The sequence below is a fragment of the Vombatus ursinus genome, unplaced genomic scaffold (assembly GCF_900497805.2).
Source record: "Vombatus ursinus unplaced genomic scaffold, bare-nosed wombat genome assembly UNPS02014812.1, whole genome shotgun sequence".
Classification (NCBI taxonomy): domain Eukaryota; kingdom Metazoa; phylum Chordata; class Mammalia; order Diprotodontia; family Vombatidae; genus Vombatus; species Vombatus ursinus.
In genome coordinates this window covers 73412790-73436829 of record NW_020954590.1, presented here as the reverse complement: position 1 = coordinate 73436829, position 24040 = coordinate 73412790, and the positions used below count along the sequence as shown (strand labels likewise).

At 35.6% G+C, this 24040-nt stretch overlaps 1 protein-coding gene across 2 annotated transcripts in view; it reads left to right on the top strand.

Annotated features, from left to right (window-relative positions):
- The window catches only part of LOC114053915 (RB1-inducible coiled-coil protein 1), an 86869-nt gene that overhangs the window by 30743 nt on the left and 32086 nt on the right, over positions 1-24040 (top strand). For both annotated transcript variants that reach the window (XM_027877047.1, XM_027877046.1), the window contains exons 7-15: positions 544-973; positions 13472-13642; positions 15291-15475; positions 15766-15952; positions 16046-16127; positions 20103-20164; positions 20934-21037; positions 21491-21617; positions 21710-23610. In XM_027877047.1, the coding sequence (XP_027732848.1) occupies positions 544-973; positions 13472-13642; positions 15291-15475; positions 15766-15952; positions 16046-16127; positions 20103-20164; positions 20934-21037; positions 21491-21617; positions 21710-23610 (3249 nt within the window). The remainder of the gene's footprint in view (positions 1-543; positions 974-13471; positions 13643-15290; positions 15476-15765; positions 15953-16045; positions 16128-20102; positions 20165-20933; positions 21038-21490; positions 21618-21709; positions 23611-24040) is intronic.

Below are 24040 nucleotides of genomic sequence, written 5' to 3'. Positions count from 1 at the left end.
AGCTTGAAGAGGCTACTACTTAAGAGATCCTGTAGTGAATCTTATCTAAAATAACTCCTACTTTATTATTTTTGGGTGGGTTGTTAATCTGGATTTTTATACAGTGGATTTTCTTAATATCAATGTGGTGCACAGATAATAAGAACCCACATTTGTATAATATTTTAACATTAACAATCTTTTTACCACTTCAACTCAGTGCAGATTGCATAATATTTCTGCATGTTATTATTATCCCCATTTTAGAGATGAGGAAATTATCACATGATTGTACAACTTAGGTAGTGTTGTAACTTGGACAAAAATCAAGTCAAAACCAAGTTGCGACTTTAAATCTACTGTTATTTCTACTTTACCATATTGTACTGATTATTTTTCCATTTACCAAATCAGAATGTCTGTTGCATAAAGCCATATGCGACTTTAAAGTCATCTCTAGTATATTTTTTTTTAGTGAATTCACTTAGGAATTCTCCCCAGTTACTTTGAATTAGTGCATTTTTGTGTATTTTCTTGTTACTGACAGTTCACTTATATTTTAAGTTTAGGAACTGCGGTTTCAGTAATGGCCAAGATTCCACTTTTGGAGTGCCTAACAAGACATAGCTACAGGGAATGTTTGGGAAGACTTGATTCTTCTCCTGAACATGAAGGGAAAGAAACAGAGAACAATGAGACTGAAAAATCATCAGAATTGGTGCTTTATCCTGATATGCCTCAGATGACTAACAAATCATTGTTAGCCTCATATTGCAAATCAGTGGAACATTCAGCCCTGGACAACACAGATCCTGAAAGTGGCAAAGAAATTAGAGAATCTCGTCAGAGCACTATGCAGGAGGAAGAAATTTCAGAACCTAAAGAGAGTGATTTGCCTTCTTTCAATGTTTCTTTATTAGACTGGATAAATGTTCAAGATAGACCTAATGATGTGGAATCTTTGGTTAGGAAGTGCTTTGATTCTATGAACAGGGTGAGTAATCATTTTGTTGACTGTACATAATAAAATTGTTGCTGATTGAAATCCTGCTGCTTGGTTCCAAATATTCCAAATAAATAAACATGATTGCATCAAGTGAGGGAAGCTTATTTGAACAGTCCAGATATGTTTGTTTTTTTACCTTGTGATTGGTGCTAACGTGAATTAGTGGTTTGGATTAGCTAGCCTTCCTATGGTTTATTTAATCTATGACTGTAGATATGGTTTTTTGTCTAGAATGCTGAACCTGTAGTCAGAACTAATTTAAATCCTTGCTTTGATAATTTATTAATTATTTGGCCTTTTAGTAGTTACTTATCTCTTTGAGCATCAGTTTACTTGTTTGTAAAATTGTTATCATAATGATTGTATGGAGAACATACTATGTAAAGTTCAAAGCACCAGGGGACTGGCTGTTAACAATGAATACTGTTTTACTTTGTTTGGAGGGAGAAGCTGTGGAATCTGAGACCACTGCTCTCATACTGATGTCACATTCTTATCTTCAAAGGACTATGGAGGGTTGAAACTCTAATCAAATGGGTCTTTCCCCATCTTATGACTGGCAAATTCTCATTTTCTGCTTCTCTTATCCCTGTGATAAGAGTAGTGAGGCAAAACTCCTCCCAGTTGCTATCCTTCGGTACTCTCATTCTTATTCTCAGTCATTCTCCACAGTACAACCTTTTCCATCCTCTTTATCCATTCTGTTTCTGGATTCCTCTATTGTTAACAGAATCCCCTTCAATCTTTGTCTTATATCTTTTCCATCTTCTTAGCACTCCTGGAAACTTTGATCTCTCTTGGAGTTATAAATACCGTTTGGTTACACTAACACACACAGTAAGCCAGGAAGAGGTTTTGGCTGACTCTTTCTTAGTTACTCCCACTTACAAACCTCTCCTCCCTGTAAGTTCACTTACCTCTTTTTGTATTATCTCTTCCAGATCCTTTTGGCTATAACATATTCATCTCCAGCTTACCATTCCTGCTTTCTCGAAGTTAAGTAATTGGCTCACAGTTTTCCTCTCTGTCTCGTTTCTTTCTTGAATCCCTTTCCCCCAGCACACTGGCATCAACATTGACGTCCTGTCCATTCCAGAACGTTGATTTACGCTTCTGCCTGCCCTCCACCCATTGCTCCTACTCCTTTGTTGTGAATACCACTGATGAAAATTTCTCACATGGACCCATGTTGCATGGTGGTTCTTTTATTCTTCACAGATTGACTGGTTACCATATTCCCCAAAAGAACCATTCCAAAATGTTTCTCTCTTCATGCCTACCAGGCCTCCTTTGCCTTATACTCTGTACCCCCTCCTCAACTTATAAATTCACCTCTTACTTTATTGAGAAAGTCAAAGTCATCTTTCATCAGCTCTCTCATCTTCCATAGTCTATCCCTCATCATCTTTATGTTTGCCCTTTTCCTTTTCTCCAGTATCCAAGGAAGATTCCCTTGCCAAGGTATACTCCTTAACTTTTCCTCTTGATCCCATTCTCTCCTGTATCTTCTAGGACAGGAGTGGGGAATCTTTGGCCTCGAGGCCACAAATCCTTTTATCTGTTTGAAGTTGAAGGGCCCCACTTGAGGACATAGTGGGCCACATGTGACCTTGAGACTGCAGGTTCCCCACCACTTTGATCATTGCCTCAATCTCTCTAATCTTTAAACTCTGCTGGCTCTTTTCCTTTTCTTGCCTTTAGCCTTTGGAAACCTTTGTATTACTTTGCCATCCCTTCATGGTTTTGTTCTATGTCTCCCATCCAACTCAATTCCGTAGAAGAATTCTTCCTAGAAAGAATTGTCTTTGCTCTGCTTCTACTTTTTTTTTTAACCACTTACTCCATAATCTTTTTACCCAATCACACTTCCAACCCTATTACTCTGCTGAAACTACTTTTCCCAAGATTACCCAGAATCTCATAATTGCCAAATCAAATAGACTTTTCTCTGTCCTCATTCTTTTTGACCTCTCTGCAACATCGCTTCTCCTTGATATTCTTTAGACATCAGTGACACTACAGCCTTCCCATAAGTATCTATGTCCCTCAAAGATTTGTTCTGAACTCTTTCCTTACTTTATACTCAATTACGATCTCTATACATGTGACAACAAAATCCATTTGCAACTTTTCTTCCAAATGTCTGTCTCTTGTGGCCAGCTGCCTACTAAACAGTTATACCTGAATGAATGTACAGTAGCAAACTTGACATCTTAAATATAATGCATTTTCCTAACGTGTCCTTGCTCTAGACTTCCCTTATTTCTGATGAGGATAGTAGCATCCTTTCAAACATTCAGGGTTGTTAACCTTAGTGTCTTGCCTTAACAATAAATCAACAAGAATTTTATTCTGGTTCTTATTCTTACTAACTGGGAAGAACTGGTTGCTGAAGTGGAAATGACAGGAACTTTTGCAGGGAAGTGGCTTTTTTTCAGGACAAAAAAGAGAGAAAGGTCCTATGGAGTTTGAAAGGTGAGAAACTTTATTTTTAAAGGAATTGTTCAGTTTTTCTTCTGCCTCTTTTATTTGACTTTTAAAATCCTTCTTGAGCTCTTCCAAGAAGGCTTTTTGGACTTGAGACAAGTTCATATTTCCCTTTGAGGTTTGAGATGTGGGTATATTAACAGTGTTGGCCTCTTCTGAATTTGTGTTTTGATCTTCCCTGTCCCCATAGTAATAATCTATGGTCTTTGGTTTTTTTTTGTTGTTGTTGTTGTTGTTGCTTTTTTCCTCATGATGTTTTCCTTTTTCCTGGCTTTTAAAGTTGATTTCTACTTCTAGGGCACAGGGAACACTTTCTCACGCTTGTTGTGCTGGGAGCTAGGGGCCTGGCTACTGGCTTTGTGTGCTGGGGCCTCAGGTGCTGGCAGCTAGAGGCTCTGGGGGCCTGGTGCTGAGCTGGAGCTGGTGGTGGTGGCTGGTGTGTGCCAAGGCCAGGTGGGGTCCTTCTGCATTTCCCCAGGGTTACACTGAAGCTTGTGGGGAAGGAAGTAGGGATGAGGGTGGTCCAGCCCTTTACCTGGGGCTGCACTAGAGCATGGATAGGCTCAGCCACTGGTGGACGCCCGTCTCCAGCGCAATTAGTGGTTCTCCACGCTAGTGCCTGCCAGTTTCCCTGACTGTGCCAAGGCATGCAGGGGTCCTGGTGTTGGCACTTACCTAAGGCTCCACCACTTTGGGGCTCAGGATCTCCTGCTGGTCCTTGAGGTTGGGCTTGCCACTGGCTTGCTGGGATGTCTCCCTGTCTGTACTGGTCCCTTTTAGCCACAGCAAGAGAGACCCCTCCTGTCAATACCCACAGCCTCACAAGCCAAAAGACTGCTGCCCACCATCTCTCTGCTGGCTCCACTTTTCTAGGATTCCTCCTGGGGTGGTATTTTCTGGGTCTTTCAAGGTCAACAAGGGAGAGTGAGAGCAACCCACTGCTTACTCCCCCATCTTGACTCCTGGAAGTCAAGGTGGGAAACTTTAAAAAATAAAAACTGAAAATATAACTGGACAAAATTACGGTGAAAAGTGAAATCTGGAAGTACAGTGTGCATCAACCAACTTAGATATAGAAATGATACATACAGAAGGTATAAGGAAGAGAAGGTAACAGAAGATTTATATATTAAAGTATGTTACAGTCTGGGGGAATAGTGCTACAAATGTAGCTCAGAATGGGTTCCAAGGATAGGGCATTTACCCCTGGCCCCTTAATGATCACCTGACCATTTTGGGGACATTCAGCTTTAGAACTCCTACCTTGGGGCCTCAGTTACCCTGATTGTAGAGTGCCCCTCAGTGTATGTAGGCTGCCTGTAGCCATGCTTTACTCTGTGTCTTGATCATTTTCTCATTGAACTCCCCTCCCTCCTTCTTCTTCCCTCGAATTTACACCCCACCCCCCTTCCACTTTTAGAATCACAATCAAATCAGTACTGCCATTGGTACTTGAAAGAGTATGTCTAGACTTATCATCCCCATGGTTTCCCAAATCATAATTTCCTTGCCAGGCCATAAATATTTCATCTCTCCCATTCAAACTTCTTGAGCACAGAAATTGTTTCACTTTTGTAACTTAGGTACTTTACAGATAGCAGGCATTTAAATGTCTCTTCATTCAATTCATTCAGCACCATATGGCAAGAAATAGGGTCAGCTAGGTGGTACAGTGGATAGAGCACAGGCCCTGTAATTAGGAGTACCTGAGTTCAAATCCGGCCTCAGACACATAACACTCATTAGCTGTGTGACTCTGGGCAAATCACTTAACCCCAACTGCCTCACAAAAAGAAGAAAAGTAGAGTAAAGAATAGAAGATTTTTTAAAAGTTACTTTGAGCAAAAAGAGAATTGAAAAGGGATAGAATCTCTGAATATGGTGAATATAATGATGAAAGCTGACAACTGAGGGAAGATAGAAGTACTTTTTTTCTCTATGAATCCCCTGTTCCCACACCATTTGGCAAAGGACCTTACGCATTTGTTGTGACCTACTTCTTATCCGCTACTCTTATTTTTTTTTAATCTCCTGCTCTTTAAGAATTCCACTGATATCCCCTGAAGCCAAGCCCTACAACACTACATCCCACTGTCCACTGACCATTGACCACTTTCTCTTTGGACCCACTGTGCCCCCTGTGCCAGTTAGCTGCTACTTCCCAGGAATAGAGGGCTGTCTTGAGTGCTGTCATTGCTCCTTTGTGCCAGGGCAGGCAACTGTCAGTAATGGGGCTTGGGCTCTACTATCTTGTGCTGGGCCAAGCATTGACCCTTCTATACCTGACTCTGCCCCTCTGTGTAGAATGTTTCTACTGACCTGTTCTGTCACTGCCTCCTATGCTTGTCGGGAGCACTTGGATACTGCTCCTGCTGTGGCTAGACTCTGTCCTTCTGTGCTGGGAGCCAGAATGCTGAAGTCCATAGAGTCACTGTCTCTGCCTGGTTCATCATAGTTAAAGAGGTCAAGAACTGCCATATAGAATGGTTCACACCAGAGTTTGAATTCCCATTGATACCAGTGGTTATCTTCTTCAATTCAAAATACTCTTGCTGCCAATTGACACCTTCTAGATGGGCCCAGAATCTCCTGGCTTGTCAAACTCACAAAGCTGCCACCAAGACTAGAAATGTCCAGATATATAATCTGTCATCCTTCACCTTAAAAATAATTAATATATTTTGTTTTTACATCACAAAAATTTCTCCCAGTATTTCTTCTTCTCTCTCCCATAGCTATGCCATATAACAACAACAACAAAAAGTTTTAAAAAGAAAAGGTTAAAAAAAAAAGAGAGAAGAAAATCAACAAACCTGACCTTCATTGAAAAAAATCTAAAAATATATACCCTATTCTGTACCTGTGGTCCTCCTCCCTCTGCAAAGGAGTGGGTTAGGCAACTCTCACTTTCTAGTCGTTGTCAGGTCCACCTCTGCTGTACGTGTGTGTATATGTAAAAATCTAACATCCTCCTCTTCTATACATTTATACTTCCCCTACCCTAATTCAGACCCTTGTCTTGCCTAGACTTTTGCAGTAGCTTTGTATTTGGACTCTACCTCATTTCTTTCTACACTCCACAGAACTTTCAAAATGTTATTCGTGTTCTTTATCATGTCATCCTCCTCCTTAATAAACTCCATTGTCTTTTATTACTTCTAGGACCAAATACAAACTCTTCTACCATTTAAAAGCACTTCTTCCTCATATGTTAGTTTATCACTTCCATGCTTTTGTACCATCTCTTTCCCTTATGCTCAGAATGTGTTCCTGTCTCGTTATATTTCTTTAAAGGCTTAGTTCCTTTCAGATTGTGGCTTTGATGTTGCCACCTATATGAGGCTTTTTCTTGTTTTCCTCTACCCTGATAGCACCTTGCATTTAATTTGTATTTTTTTTTTTCACCTATCTCCTACCACCCCCTCCTCACACCCCCATTTGAAAGACTGTTGAAAAGAAAGAAAGTACCTCAGACCTGGAGATGGGCAAATTTCTCCTTAAGAAAGGGAAGAGATAGATTCTACAAACTCTAAACCAATGAGCTTGGCTTCTGATTACTGGCAAAAAAAGTTTTAAAACTTATTAAAGAAATGGTGAGTAAGTATGTAGAAAAGGAAGTAGTGATCACCAAGAGCCAACATGTCATTCTTAACAATTCATCATGCCAAACTAAGCTCATTTCACTTTTTGACAACCATTCTAAATTGGAGGAATTCTGTACATAAGTTTTCCTAGACTTTAGCAAAGCATGTAATAAGTATTTTTTTTGCCATCTTTTATGGCAGAAAAAGAATAGATATTGGCCAGAAAATAATGATTTGGAACTGGATAAATGGCTGTATTCATCAATTGTTTATCAGTTTGGAGGAGGTATCTTACAGGTATCTGTTTGGCCATGTTTTGGTTGAACGTTTTTGTCAGTGATTTAGATAGAGCCACTGGTTGCATGCGTATTAAATTTGTAGATGACGTTAAGAGGTAGAACTAGATGACGAGATTCAAAAAGATTTAGGATACAAAGTTCTGTTGAGCCTAACAAGATGGAATTGAATAGGTTTAGTTGTAAAGTCTTAAACTTGGGTTGAAAAAAACCCACTTCCCAGGTAAAAGGTAGCAGAGGCATAGTCAAAAAATTGTCTGAGTTTATTATTTAGTTCAGCCAAAAAGGCCAATGCTGTCTTGAACAAGATTAAGAGAAAGAGAGTAGTTTGCATGAGGACTTTATGGCCCCCTTTCACACTGTTCTTGTCTGACAATATTTGAAGTATTGTTTGATTCTCGATGTCATGATTGAGCAAGGATATCGACAAGCTTCCTGGTTATGTTTAAAGCTGCCCTTTGGCAGCCTGTGTTCCCCACCAATATGCTTGTAGTATCCAGGATAAGTGGGGGAAAAAAAAGCTTTCCCTCACCCTTGTCTCACCCTCACTCCCCTCTATATTGGGTGTGTCCCCTATGGTTACCTTATATTATGAGACGACATTGCTTAGATAGGTTGCATTTCATGTCTTTGGAAATAATATACATATTAAGAAAATCACAAATCTCTGAGTATTTGAGTAAGGAAAACTTTTTTACAGTATCTTAAAGTTAATTGTTTCTATCCAGGACATTGTCATCCATTCAGTGACTCAGGTTTGGAACATTAAAGTCATCTTGGACTACTCACTTTCTACCCCACATAGCCAATCAGTTGCTAGATTTTGTATATCCTATTAGGATCTTGGAGCTTCTAGTTGGCTTAGTGGATAGGGTACTGGACCTGGAGTCAGTAAGACCAGAGTTCAGATCCAGCCTCAGACACTTAGTTGTGTGACCCTGGGAAAGTCACTTAATCTCTATCTGTCTGAGTTTTCTCATCTATAAAATGGAGATGATAATAGCGCCTACTTTCCAGAGTTGCATCAGTAGAAAATGAGATATTTGTAAAATGTCTTGCAAACTTTGAGGTGCTATATAATAACTGATACCATTATTATCATCATCCATCCACTTCTTTCCACTCATCATTAAATCTTTGTTCAAGCCCTTATCACTTCTCACCTGTGCTATTGCAGTTGCCTCCTAATTGGTCTTCCTGCCACAAATCTCTCCCTTCTCCAATCCATTCTCTACAAGCCACCTAAGTGTTTTTTTTAAAGCATTGTCCTGCCCATGTTACTTCCCTGTTCAATATGTTCTAGTGCCTCCCTAATTGGCATTTTAAAAATCAAGTTTTATTTCAGTAACATTTTGTTAACATTTAAAAATGAACATTATTTTCTCTTCTTATCGCCTCTCCCTTATTAAAAAAAAAACCTTAAGGCAAATATCCATAGTCCAGCAAAACAAATTCTCACGTTGGCCATGTCCAAAAATATATGCCTCACTCTGCAGATTGAGTACATCTACCTTTCTGTCAGAGAGTGGGTAGCATTTTTCATCATCAGTCCTGTGAAATCGGTTGATTACTAAGTTGATAAGATTTACTTCATTATGGATAGTAAGCAAATTATGATATATTAATATATTGGAATATTCTTGTGCATTAAGAAATAATGAAGAAGATAGTCTCAAAGAACAAGATTTTTATGCACTTACGCAGCTTATGCCAGTTGAAAATTTATGTCTATCTTATATATACCTATATCATATATATCTGATTAATAGATAGTATGTGGCATTTAAGGCATTTAAAACTTTTTACTATCTAATCTAGTCTACCTTTTCATCCTTATTTTAAGTTACTCCCCTTCATACCTCTCCAGTCCAGCCAAACTGGTCTTTCTCCTGTCTTCGCAGTTGTACGTTCTGCGCCATTTCTTGGACCAGACTCCTATGTGTTCAGCATCTCCTTTTAGAAACTCTAGTTTTATTGAGATCTCAGTTTAAATGGATTTTCCTGCGTGAGGCCTTTTATATTCCCCATAATTCCCTCACCCCCCCCAAAAATTATCTTGAATATACTTTGTATGTGCTTACTTTGTGTATGCTAATATATACCCTCTTTTTTTTTTTTTTAGTAGAATATAAGGTACTGAAAGGCAAGAATTTTTTTTTTTTGTTTCTCCAATGTTTATCACTCTTCTAGAACATAGTAGTTGGCCAGTAATAAAAAACTTGTTGATTGATTTCTATGTTTGTATAGATTAAATAGTACAAAAAAGAGATATTTTAAATTGTAAAACTTTAATTTGAGCCAGATAAAGTTTGTTTTTTTACCTTTATTTCTTGTATATTTTTTATGCTTATTACATAGTTTTCAGTAAAATAAAAGTTTTAATGACATTGTTACTGATTTAAAAATGATCATGGTTCTTAAGAGTAATATTTTTGACATCACAAATTAGTGTATTTTTCCATGTTGGGATAGAATACTGTAGGGATCCTAAAAGGTAGAATGCCTCTGACTATTGATTATTTGCCACAATCCAACTCTGTGTTTTTGTTGTGAATGGTACATCTTTAAGTGTCTATCTGTAGCTACTTAGTTTCATTGATTATAACATAGTTTACCCAAGATTCCTTCCTTCATAAAACCAGAGACCATATTTCTAGTTTTCTGGATAGATCACTCTAAATCAATTTCCACTACTTGAAATAATTCTTAAAATGCTTCCTTACGTGTGTGTGTGTGTGTGTGTGTGTGGTGTACACATTAAACCAGCTATGTGCCAGGTACTGAGCTAAAATACTAGGGATGTGAAAAGAATCCAAAGACAGTCCTTACCATAAAGGAACTCAGAATCTAGTGGGGAGACAACATGTAAACATATATGTGAACAAACTTTATAGATGATAAATAGGAAGTATTTATCTGTATTTCTTACTAACAGAGAGAAGGCACTAGATTTGGGGGTGGGGGGGGACGAGTGAGAAAGGCATTCTGTAAAAAATAGGATTTTAGCTGGGACCTAAAGGAAGCCAAAGAAGCCAGTAGGCAGAGTTGAGCAGAAAGAGCATTCCAGGTATTGGGGACAGCCAAAGAAAATGCCCAGAGTCAAAATAGAGTGTCTCATTTGTGTGACAGCAAGGAAGTCTGTGTCACTGGATTGAAGAGTATGTGCCAAGGCTTAAGTTATAAGAAGACTAGAAAGGTAGGAGGAAGCTGTGTTCTGAAGGGCTTTGAATGCCAAGCAGAACATTTTGTATTTGATCCTAGAGGTAATAGGGAGTTTGAATAGCAGGGTGACATGGTTGGACCTGCCCTTTAGTGCCTAAATAGAGGATGGATTGGAGTCTGGAGAAACTTCCGAGGCAGGCTGACTCACCAGCAAGTTAATGCAGTAGTCCAGGTGTGAGGCCTGAACTAGAATGGTAGTAGTGTCTGAGGGAGCAGGGGTGGTGTATTTAGAGAGATATTACAAAGGTGAAATCAACTGACTCTGTTAACAGGTTAGATTTAGGGGAGGGAGTGAAAGATGGTGAAGAATTTAAGATTAACTCCTATGTTGCTAGCCTGAGGGACTGGGAGGATGGTGTTGCCCTCTGCCCAAATGGAGAAGATAGGAGGGAGGGGTAGGATTTGGAGGAAAGATAATGAGTTCTATTTTGGACCTGTCAAGTTTAAAATATCTATTAGACATCCAGTTCAAAATGTCTGTAAGTCAGTTGAAGTAAAGAGGGAGAAGAGGGCCCAAGACAGAATTCTGTGGAACATACACACATACATGCATGCATGCATATATACATACATACATACACAGAGGAGTCATCTTTTAAATTGAGAATATTTATTAGTCGGTTTTAGGATCCTAATGCTTTTTCCCTTATTTTTTAACAGTAAAAATATTGTGTATAATTCTTTACCTCCATTATTTTTTTCCATAATTTTTTTTAAATTAAAAAAGCATTCTCTCCATTGACCATTTAAAGTTTCTGAATTTGAAGAAAAACCTGTTTTAATTCGCTTTTCTCCTGTTGATGACTTGGAATAGTCTTTTGTTAAAAAAAATTTTTTTTAACCATAATTTATATTGATATCTTTTTGTTTTTAAATTATCCTCATTTCATAATTTATCTTTTCCTACTCCCTATCCCACAGAGAGTCATGTATTGTAATAAAGAATAAAATAAATAAAAAATAAATAATAAAATAAAAAAGAGTTAGAGAGTGGGGAAGCAGTTGGATAAAGCTAATATATCATTCAAGTCTGAGAGTATATGCCATAATCCCCACTTCTCTGTAAAGAGAAGTGGGCCTTCTTATACTGATTTTCTGGAGCTATTCTTGAAATTACACATGTAACAGCATTTAGTTTTTAATTTTACTTTCCACTTACCTTATTGCCTTGTTTAAATTGTTTATCTGGTTCTTCATTTTGCGTCAGTTCATATAAGTCTTCCCCATGCTACTCTGTATTATTGATTATTTCTTATAGTGTGGTAGTATTCCATTATATATTATATATATAATATATTATATATGGACCATAATCCATTTAGCCATTACCTACTTAATGATGTATTTTATTTGTTGTGTGCTACTTCAAAAAGTAATAATATAAATATTCTTTATATTATACTTTTCTATCTTTTACCCTGAGCTATAATCCTAACAAGCATACTCTCTAGGTCAAAATAGATATTTTTAGTTAAAGTTAATAATTTATAGTTGCAAAATAATGTTTTAAAATTTAATTAAAGATGTTGTAATCATTGTGTTTTATATCTATTTTAATGAGCTCCAGGAGGTTCTGGGGATGTATCACAATTCTGTAACTTAATTATCAAATTTAGAAATTTCCTGAGACATCACATTTAATTTTTAAGTGAAGTCTTTCGCCCCTCATACCACTTTTGGAGCTGCATAAGTATCTGTCATTTGAAAATTCGTAACTTTTAATTCTTGTGGTAACATACTTAGATATCAGCTCTCAAATAATAAGTGACAGTATTTTGGTGACAAAGGGAGCAGTTATCCTTAGAACCAGGTTTATTTTTTAGATGCCTCAGCTTTTGTATTATACCCAGGCAATTTATTATTCAAACATTGACTTGAACTTATGGTGCAATGCTGCTTTTAATCCTTTGTAATAATTTCTGATGTATTTTAAAATTTAATTTGAACTTAATATTTTAGATTAGACTTGGTTTAAAGAAGCAAACTTTAAGCAGCAAGCCCGTAGCACAGCATCTTGGGTCTATATTAATTGCATTTTGACAGTATATAGTAAAATACTGATTATTTGTCCTTAGTGATGAGTGTGTTGGCAGAGAAAATGCCCCTATAGTGGAAATGATTGTGAAATAATTTCTTTATATGTCTTGATACTTAATTTTAAAATGTTCATTCAATTTTCTGGGGCATTACAATATTTCAAGTAAATCATTAAAGACCCAGCTACTACACTACTCATATTTTGGCGATTGCCCCTTACTGCTGCCTCTTAAAATAAGCTCAATGGTCTAACAATTTCGATTTTTGAATTATCACCTTTCCAGTTAGCTTATTGAAGCCTTCTACTCTTCATCAGGATTCATAGAAACTAGATTACCTACTGTGCTTCTAATAAGAATTTGAAAGTAACATTTTCTGTAGGATATTGGGTTTACTGAATTATGGCACATGACTTTTTCTTCCTATGTTGCTAATGACATAGTATTGACAGAGTAAATACATTGACTCTATGGTCTTACATATATGAATATGTCTGTGTATGTGTATTTGCATTTAATTGTAGCCTTGGGGGAGGGGGAAGAAAAATAAAAAGTGCATAGCAGAGAACAAAAAATGTAGACGGAAGCACAGAAAAGTGAGGTTGCTTTGAAAGCAATGTGTAGGATTTATTACATAGGTTTTTATGAAATGAATATTTGTTGTTTTATATTGAATCCTCTCTTAATGTTCTACTGTGTACGTGGAAATGTTCTTTTTTTCCTCATTTTGTATTTAACTTCAAAATTAATTAAAAAATTTTTTAATAGTGTAAATGTCATCATTTTGGGGTACATATGAATTACTTTCTTAAAAAAATACTTAGAAGGTCATTGAAGCATTTCATTGCTCTTGTCTTTTAGCTTGATCCAAGGTTCATTCAGCCTTTTTTGGTAGAGTGTCGACAAACTGTTGCCAAACTGGATAATCAGAACATGAAAGCCATTAAAGGACTTGAAGACAGGCTTTATGCACTGGATCAGATGATAGCTAGCTGCAGCCGATTGGTAAATGAACAAAAAGAACTTGCTCAGGTAATTAATTACATCCCTCATACTGGAAAAGAAAACTTCTGATTGTTCTGTATAACATCCGTGCACCATCATCAACGAACATTCCTTATATCAATTAGTGATTTTATATTATTGTGTCTTTTTAATGATAGATTAAGGGACAGCTGGGTGGCATAGTGGATAGAACACTGGCCCTGAAGTCAGGAGGACCTGAGTTCATATCCAGCCTCAGACCAAACACTTGAGACGTATTAGCTGTGTGACCTTGGGCAAGTCACTTAACCCTGATTGCATCACTAAAAAAAAAAATGATGGATTAAAGATGTAATATAACTTTGATAACTAATGTAAGATCAATATAAAAATGAGTTAATTTAAAAACTAATTGCAAATGAGGATATTCACATTAACCAGTGGATATATTTGTTGAAAAAGGCTAGGGTAGGTTTTGTTGACCTAAAAGTGGCTTAAATATCATTAGAATTTCATGATTAGATTGGTGATGGAAATCTACTTTAAGGTAATCAGTCATTTTTTGTAATGTTACCAGCTATGTTTGAGATTAGTCATTTCATAAGCCTTTAGAAAATTTTTAAAAGCTGGAAAAAAAAAAACCACATGGTTTGAAATAGGTGTGATTGATCATACTTTAAATGCAGTCCTATTTTATTACATTCAGTTCTGGGTATCACATTTTAGAAATGACATTGCCAGACTGAAAGGCAACTTGGCATGGTGGATATAGTGTTAACCTTGGAGTCAGAAAGGCCTTGGATTGAGATCTGCCTCTGACACTTAGAGACTGTATAACCCCAGAGCAAGTCAGCGCTCTAAGATTCTAAATTACAGATGAATCGGTGAGCTGCATTGGTAGAGGGAGTTTTTACGCTATAATATGATGAAATCATACTTTTAGATCTGAGAGAAGAAAAGATAGACAATAGTAGTCCAGGAGAACGCAACTAGATTGCTAAGCCATGTCCTGATGAATGGTTTCAGGGACTAAATGTTTAACTCTAGAAGGGACCAAGAGGAAACTTGACAACCATCTCTAAATATTTGAAGAGGTAAGGTTTGAACTAGAAAATTCCAGAAGTTCATTTCTAACTTTAAAATTAATCTGATTTAGTCAGTACTCATACCATGCCTAAAGTTTTATTGAGTGTCGTATTTGTGTGTTTTTAAATTGTATTTGTGAGTATATCATGTGTATTTTCTGATTTAGTCAATACACATACCATGCCTAAAAGTTTTATTGAGTGTCATATTTGTATGTTTTTAAATTGTATTTGTGGGTATATTATGTGTATTTTCTGATTTAGTCAATACTCACACCATGTCTAAAGTTTTATTGAGTGTCATATTTGTGTGTTAATTTCAATTGCTGGTATATTATGTGTATTTTTCTTTGACCAAAAATAAAAAAAGATTTTGTGTTAAGGATATGGAAATCTTGCATCTAAAAAAAGATGCACATCAATTCATGAATGTAGGAGAATATAAGCTCCTTGAGGGTAGGGACTGGTTTGTCTTTTCATTTTCAACACCTAACACAGAACCTGATAAATATAGAATTTATCAGGCTCTGTGTTATCATTATTTCACTGGTATTTGTCCAGTTTATAATTTATATATATGTACATCTAAAAGAAACATTTTATTTTTAAAGGGATTTTTAGCTAATCAGAAGAGAGCTGAAAACTTGAAAGATACTTCTGTGCTACCTGATTTGTGCCTGAGTCATGCAAATCAGTTGATGATTATGTTGAATAATCATAGAAAACTATTGGATATTAAACAAAAATGTACCACTGCCAAACAAGAACTTGCAAATAATCTACAAGTCAGATTGAAGTAAGTGATTTCTAGTATATTTCTAATTACAACATTTTATTTTTATGCAACTCGAGTTTAAAACTTCCTAATAAAAGGATTTAACAAATTTTTGTCAATAATACATTGTCGTACAAGTTGATTGATTAACACAAATGAAGTTGGGTTTTCTCAGCTAGATGAGCTACCATTTTTATGTCTGCTGTTTCTATGTGTGTTCCTAAATTTAATCAGAAAGTATCTATGGGTAGCAAATGTTTTGTGGCTTTTTAAAAACCTGTTATATACTCGCATTTATGGTTTATCCACAGGTGGTGTTGCTTTGTTATGCTTCATGCTGACAAAGAAGGAGAGAAGCTACAAGCTTTGCTCCGCCTTGTAACAGAGCTGCTAGAACGAGTCAAGATTGTAGAAGCTCTTAGTACAGTACCACAGATGTACTGCTTAGCTGTTGTTGAAGTTGTAAGAAGAAAAATGTTCATAAAACACTACAGGGAGGTAAGCAGGTTAGATTTTGTGTTTGTGTGTGTGTGTGTATGAGACTTGAGGAATTGTTGGACTACATTAATGTATATGTATTGCTTTTTATAGTGGGCTGGTGCTTTAATCAGTGATGGAAAACATTTATATGAAGCTGAAAAGTCAAAAAGGGAATCTTTTGGAAAACTGTTTAGTAAGTATCCTTTAAACTTGACCCATGTTACTTTTATGGGTTTCATATGTTCAATCCACAAGGTTTACAAAATAAGGTGTTGATATTTGGATGTTTGCTTCCCAGAGAGCATTTGAAATTTCACTCACTGGAAAATATTGCATAAAATGTACATTTACAAAATTTTCTAATTGATTCCTTTTAGCATATATAGTTAGATCTATGATTTATCCAAATAAATATTGACTTTTAAAGATCCTTGTAAAAGTAGGAACTTTTTATTAACACTGTTTTTGGGTACCAGGACTAATGTTGCCTGTATAGCATGATAATTATAAGGAAGGATATTTATGTAGTTCATGCCCTTTACCAGTATATAACATTGTTAAAAAGCAGTCATCGGCTTTGGGGTAGACACTTCTGTCCCCGTCGACTTCTTGCTGACTACCCACAAACAAACCCTGTATATTTAAAAAATCATTTACGTGATCCTACCATCCCTGTTATCTTTTATCTTATATCTTTCCTCTTCTTCATGGCTAGACTCCTTGAGAATGCTATCTGTACTTAATGTCTCCACTTCCTCTCCTTTTACTCAATTCTGAACTTTCTGGAATCTGGATTCTGACTTCATTCTTCATCTGAAATTGTTTTCTCTAAAGTTACCATGGATTTCATAATTACTAAACCTTTTTTCAGTCCTTCAGTTTTGTCCTTCTTGTAGCATTTGATACTGTTGCTCACCCCCTTGTGAATACTCTTTACTCTTTGGGTTTTTGTGCCACTGCTCTCTCCTTGGTTTGTCATTGTGACTTTCCCTTTTCAGACTACTTTGCTGGTTCTGTGTCTGTATTTCAACTACTTACCTTGAGTGTCCACTCCCCAGGGTTCCATCTTGGTCCTTCTTCCTTTTCTGCTGGCTAAGATTTCATTTGGTGATGTCATTAACTCCCTTAAATTAGACAGACCCATTCATTTTTCTAGCTCTAGACTTGTCTATTGAACTTTTTCTTATAACCATTTGCTTTCTCAAACACCCAGAACAGAACAGAACAGAACTCATCATCTTTCCCCTTCATACCTTCCCCTTTCCCAAACTTCCCTGTTACTGTCAAGTGTATTATCTTTCTTCCCATCATCCTGGGATCATCCTTGATTTCTCACTCAAACTTACTTTATACATCCAGTCTGTTGCCACATCTTCTTTCTACATTTACAACATCTATGGATTTCTTTTCCCTCTCTTCACTCACACAAAATACAAATGTAATTCAGTCCCTCACCATTACGTGAACTTTTGCAATAATCTTCTAACTGGTCTTCAGGCCTCAGATCTCTCCCTACTCTAATCTGCCCTCCATTCAGCTGCCAATGTGATTTTTTCTAGAATATACATCTGACTGCCCATATCCCTCCTCTTCCTCTCCATTCCCCTTTTTCTCCCTGCCGCCTTTCATTTAAGTCCAGTTGTTCTTTATTGCTTCTAGGATGGAGTGTGAACTCTTCTCAAGCTTTTATAGGCTGGCCCCTTCCTATCTTTCTAATCTTAGATTTAACTCATTTCCACACACTGATTCACTCACTAATGCTGGCCTACTTACAGTTTTGTGTACTCATCTTCTCTCTGTTCTCTGCTCCTGGAATACACCTCTTACACCTTGGCTTCCTTTAAAACTCAGCTCAAATTCCACTTTTGTTAGGAAGTCATCCTGGAAGTGCTAATGCTTTTTCCTCTCAGATTGTTTTCTATCTAATCTGTATATATCTTGCATTATTTTATATATTGTTTCTTCCATTAGTATATAACTTTCTTGAGAGTAAAGACTACTTTTTTTCTTTTTATTTTATTTAATAGATAAGGAAACTGAGTCCAAGAGGGGCCCATTAGTTGCATATGAATGATCACAAAGCCAGGTGCAGAACTCTGGTTTCCTCGTCTCAGTTGTGTCCTTTCTGCTTATCTGCCTCCATATTATCTTAATAACCTTCATCTTTCTCCCATATCTTCTGTATCAGAATCATTAGGCACTGGTTATTGGCCTAAGCAAGCTGTAGTGGAGTTCTAGAATGGGGTCATAAGGTTCTTTCTAATACATGAGGCATTTATTTCACATAACTTTCATGTGTTTAAAAGAACATAATTTATCCTATTATATATGTAAGTTCATAAAACAGCAAGCTAGGTTATAACAGGCATCTACTCTGTTTTCAGCTTTTGTCATTTGGCATCCAGCAGATAGTAGATTGCAGATAGACTAATAAACTGATAAGAATTTGACCTTTTTAAAGTAAAATTTATAGTTATTTTCACTTTAAAGGAGTCATTGATTTATGCTTTTAAAAACTGATTGATGTCAGTACATTGTTACTCTATTAGAAAAACATGGATTTGCCTGCATTTCTAAAATAAAAAAATAAAATAGGTAACTTGGTAATCAAAGGCTTCATTTATCATGATTGTGTCTAATTTTCTTAAGCAATAAAACCAGTTTTAATAATTTGTTTTGAAAAATAAGATTTTTCCCCTTATAGAATATGCAAAAAATATAGAATCTTGACTCTTAGAATTCGAAAGGATTTCAGAGGTCACTCTTTTATTTTGCCTTTTAAATTTCCTTTTAAGAATTAATTTGTTTTTCATTTTTAATAAATTTTTATTAATATCTTGTTTTTTACGTAACTAGCTTTCCCTGCTGTCCTTTCCCCACCCCTTCCCAGAATGCCTTCTATATAACAAATAGTGTTTTTTAAAAACAAAAGAAAAAGGAAGAGGGAAAAAAATCAACATAACTGATCAGTACATTACAAAAGTCTGAAAATATATGCACTGTATAACATTTGTGTCCCATGTACTCCCCCCACCTCCAGTTTACTCCCCTCCCATAAAGGGATAGCAATGTCTTCACATCACTTCTTTTGAGCTATGCTTCTTGTTTCTAATTTTGCAACATTCACTTTTGTGTGTGTGTTTTATTTACATTGGTTTAGTTAAATGAGTATATTGTTTTCCCAGCTTTGCTCTGCATCAGTTCATGTAGTTCTTTAAATTCTTTTTATTCTTCACACCCATCATTTCTTATAGCACAATAATATATGTGTGTATATATATGAATATATTCTATTACATTCATGTACCATAGTTTGTTTAGCCATTTCCAAATTAATTGATATCTATTTTGTTTCCTATTTCTTTGATATCACCAAAAGTGCCACTATAAATGGTGTCTAGGTGCTTTCTTCTTATCAGCTAACTTTTAATATCATGGGCAGGTGAATCAGAAGGTGTTTTTCCCTTAACAGCACTAATGCTGACACTCAAATAAAGATCTACTGGTACTGAATTCTTAGCTTTAAATGGACATATGGAAGTTTTACACTTTCATCTTTCAACATACTGCTCATAGATCCTTCTTATCAGCTTAAGTGGGCTGCTCAGAGATTTGGAAGGGCAGATTGCAGAGAAGGACTATATTTATTTTGTGAGGCAACTGGGGTTAAGTGTCTTGTCTAGAGTCATGTCTGAGGCTGAATTTGAACCCAGGTCTGCCTGACTCCAGGGCCAGTGCTGTATCCACTGTGCCACCTAGCTGCGCTCCCTCCCCCTCTTTTTTTTACAAGGACTATTTGTAAAGATAGTGATAGCATTCATTTAGCATCAACTACATACAAAGCACTTTGGATCTGAGTAAATAAAGACAAAATATAAAAAAAAATCCCTACCTTTAAGGAGTTAACATTAAAAGAGGGAGGATAATATTTATACAGATAAGTAAATAAAATAGAATTTGTGCATAGAGAAAGCACTAAGGCTTCCTAAAGGAAGTGGATCAATGAAATCTATTAGAGCATGTCTTTTGAAGGCTTAAGAGTTGAATATAAAATTTTTAAGGGAGGAATTATTTAAAAATTTTTAAAATTTTTTCACAAATGTCATAATTTTTGCCTTTCATTTGTTATTCCCTTTGTTGTAATCATATTGTTAATCTCTTCACACAGGGAAATCTTTTTTAAGAAATCGTCTGTTTAGGGGACTTGACTCCTGGCCTCCTTCTTTTTGTGTATGTATGCATTTTCTTAAACATTAAATTCTGCATGTTTTGAATCAACTACAATTTTGAAAGTATTTGGCATTAGGGAAGAACCTGATGTGGAAACTGTCAGTAAAATTAGGTGGCAGCTTTTAAAATAGTCCCTATAAATATAATGAACTTTGTGCTCAGAGGTATTTTTTAATTTAGCTCTTTAAAAGAGTCAACTGATACAAAGTCTTAAATTTTTTTCATAATAGTATTACCAGGATTTTTCTTGGTATTAGAGGGTATCTGGTTTTGGTTTTTTGGAAAATTAAGGAAACTATATACCCTGAATAATGCTATACGAGTATATATGTATATGTGTATGTGTCTATATTTATTTATATGTCTACCAATACACATATAACATAGGAGTATATGTGAGTTATAAAAATAAGATAAACGAGAAGTTAATTGACAAAATACAGGTTGCATGATCTCTAATAGATAATAGCATCAATTTGTTGATTAGATAGTGCTTCAGAATCCTTTGTCACCATATATCACTGATAAGGCCTTTTTAAAATACTGTACTATAAGATCAAAATTAGCTGAGACTTATGGTGAATCTTAGCAATTTCTATTTAGAAGAATAACAGAAAATTGAACTCTTCAATAGAAAGATTTAGTGTCTAACAACTTGATTTGATTATATTGAAACTCATCATATGTATTGATTTCTGCTTTTTTATTATGTTTTTGTCATTATTCTATGCCCATAATTATGTTTCTATGTTAATTGTCTTATCCTCAGACTCGAAAACCTCGGAAATTTGATGGTGAACTTCCAGATATTTCCTTAACTGATTTGAAGTTTCTGCAGTCTTTCTGTCCTTCAGAAGTACAACCATTACTCAGGTAAATAGTAACTATGCTTGATTTTACATGTTCATTTTAATGTTTAGATGTTCATTTGTTTACATTATACAATACTGAATTTTGGGGTTGTAGTTAATGAAATTTTTAGGAAGATAATTGTAGAAAAAACAAAATACGGCTTCAAGATCTTCTTTAGTGGAGTCCCATGGATTTCACTGGAGGAATACCAACTTAATTAGGCAGAAATAAAGCTCAGTATGAGAAATAAAACCAATTATCAGATTAGTGGTCTACGCTTAAACAGCTTTTGCACTCAGGAGATAAGGATTCTAAGTGTACCTACTTAGGTATGCTTTAGTACTTTACCTTGATAATTTTAAAATATTCCTGATACATTAAAAAAATTTTAATGATCTAATTTAACATATGTTTTTAGTATTTCATTGTCATTATGTCATAGAAATTTGAAATAAGAACTCTTCTTCTTCTCAGGGTTCCATTACTTTGTGACTTTGAACCTCTACACCAGCATGTACTTGCGCTACGTAATTTAGTGAAAGCAGCACAAAGTTTGGATGAAATGTCACAGACCATTACAGACCTACTGAGTGAACAAAAGGTAGGGTTTTTTAATTTGGCTTATTTGTGGATAAACATTAGAATATGATTTTTTAATTGAATTCTGTTTTTGTTTTCCTTTTTTACCTCTAGGCTTCCATGAGTCAGACATCCCCACAATCAGTTACTACACCAAGGATGGAAAGTACAACAGGAATTACAACTACTACCTCACCTAGAACTCCTCCTCCACTCACTATTCAGGATCCCCTGTGCCCTCCGGTGTGTCCATTAGAAGAATTGTCTCCAGATAGCATTGATGCCCATACATTTGATTTTGAGACAATTCCTCATCCAAATATAGAACAAACCCTTCACCAAGAATCTTTAGATTTAGACTCTTTAGCTGAAAGCCCTGAATCTGATTTTATGTCAGCAGTGAATGAATTTGTAATAGAAGAAAATCTAGCATCTCCTAATCCTATAAGTGACCCACAAAGTCCAGAAATGATGGTAGAATCACTCTATTCTTCAGTTATCAATGCAATAGACAGCAGACGCATGCAGGATACAAATATATGTGGTAAAGAAGATTCAGGAGACCATGCTTCTCTAAATGTTCAAATGGAAAAATGTAGAGTTGTTGCCCAAGAGTCCCAGTTCAATTTACAAAACATAAAAGAAGACCTGTGTCACTTCAGAACACTTGTGCAGAAGGAACAGTGTGATTTCTCTAATTCTTTAAAATGTACAGCTGTAGAAATACGAAATATCGTTGAAAGAGTAAAATGTTCCCTGGAAATAACACTAAAAGAAAAACATCAGAAAGAACTGCAGTCTTTAAAAAATGAGTATGAAGCTAAGCTCAATGCATTAATAAAAGATAGTGAAGAAAATGAAAAAAAGATTAAAAAATTAAAAGGAGATTTAGTAGGTCTTGAAGAGGTTTTACAAAATAAAGATAATGAGTTTGCTTTGGTTAAGAATGAAAAAGAAGCTGTCCTCTGCCTGCAAAATGAAAAAGATCAGAAGTTGCTAGAGATGGAGCATGCAATGAAGAACCAAAATTTTGAAATTAAAGAACTGAAGCAATCACGAGAAATTGTGTTAGAAGACTTAAAAAAGGTCCATGTTGAGAATGAAGAGAAGTTACATCTCCTTAGGGCAGAGCTTCAGAGTTTGGAGCAGAGTCACCTAAAGGAACTAGAAGATACCCTTCAAGATAAGCACACACAGGAATTTGAAAAAGTTTTGAATGACCACAAGGTTTCTTTAGAGAAATTAAAAAAGGAAAATCAACAAAGACTTGATCAAATGCAAGAATCCCATGCAATAGTTGTCCAAGAAAAGGAACAACAATTACAGGAGTTAAAACTTAAAGTTTCTGATTTGTCTGACCTGAGATGCAAGTTAGAGGTTGAGCTTGCTTTGAAAGAAGCAGAAACTGATGAAATGAAAATATTATTAGAAGAAAACAAAGCCCAGCAGCAGGAAACCTTAAAGGTCCTCATTGAAAAAGAAACCGAAAACTTGAGATCAGAGATAAGCAAGTTAAATCAGAAGATTCTAGATAACAATGAGGACTACCAAATAGGTTTAGCAGAGCTGAAAACGCTAATGACCATTGAAAAAGATCAGTGCATTTCAGAGTTGGTTGGTAGACATGAAGAAGAATCAAATTTGCTGAGAGCTGAACTAAACAAGGTAACATCTTTACATCAACAAGCTTTTGAAGTTGAAACTAAATTGAAAGAACAAATAGTGGAATTGCAGAGTAAGCTGGAGTTGGAATTGAGTGTCCTTGAAAAACAAAGCAATGAAAGAATGGCCCAACAAGAAGAAAAATATGAAGCTACTATCCACAAACTTGAAGAAGACAAAGAGAAAATAGTTATGAATCAAGAACAAGACAGAGAACGACTCGTTCAGAAACTTAATTGTGAAAAAGAGGAAGCTGTTCAAGTTGCCCTAAAAGAATTTGAGTTACAGAGGGATGCTGTTGAAAAAGAACTGTTGGAAAAAATTAAACATCTTGAGAGTCAAATAACCAAAAGGTAAGAATTTAGTTTCCTGAAAGTGTTTATAATTGAAACTAATAGATTAATAGGTTTATATCTCACATTCTCTTATAATTATGGTTTTTATATGATCATATGCCCTAAATATATATGTTAATCTTACAAAATTTGAATGTGTGAGTTTTAACTTTGTTAACTAATTGGTTATTTGGGCTGATGTTTCGAATCATATTCTATGTAATATCCTTTTAAAATTAAGAGGATAGACTAAATGAAAAGTGCATTATGTATGCACATGTGTGTGATTGAAATAACAAATTTTGAAATGTTTTAATTTCATAAATGTAGTTTTTAAAGGTCTGCATTTCTGATAATATGTATGTTATAATTTTCCAGGGTTTTTTTCTCAGTTTACTGTAAGGAAAATGTTGGGAAGAGTCATTTGGTTGTATAGGTAAAAATTTGT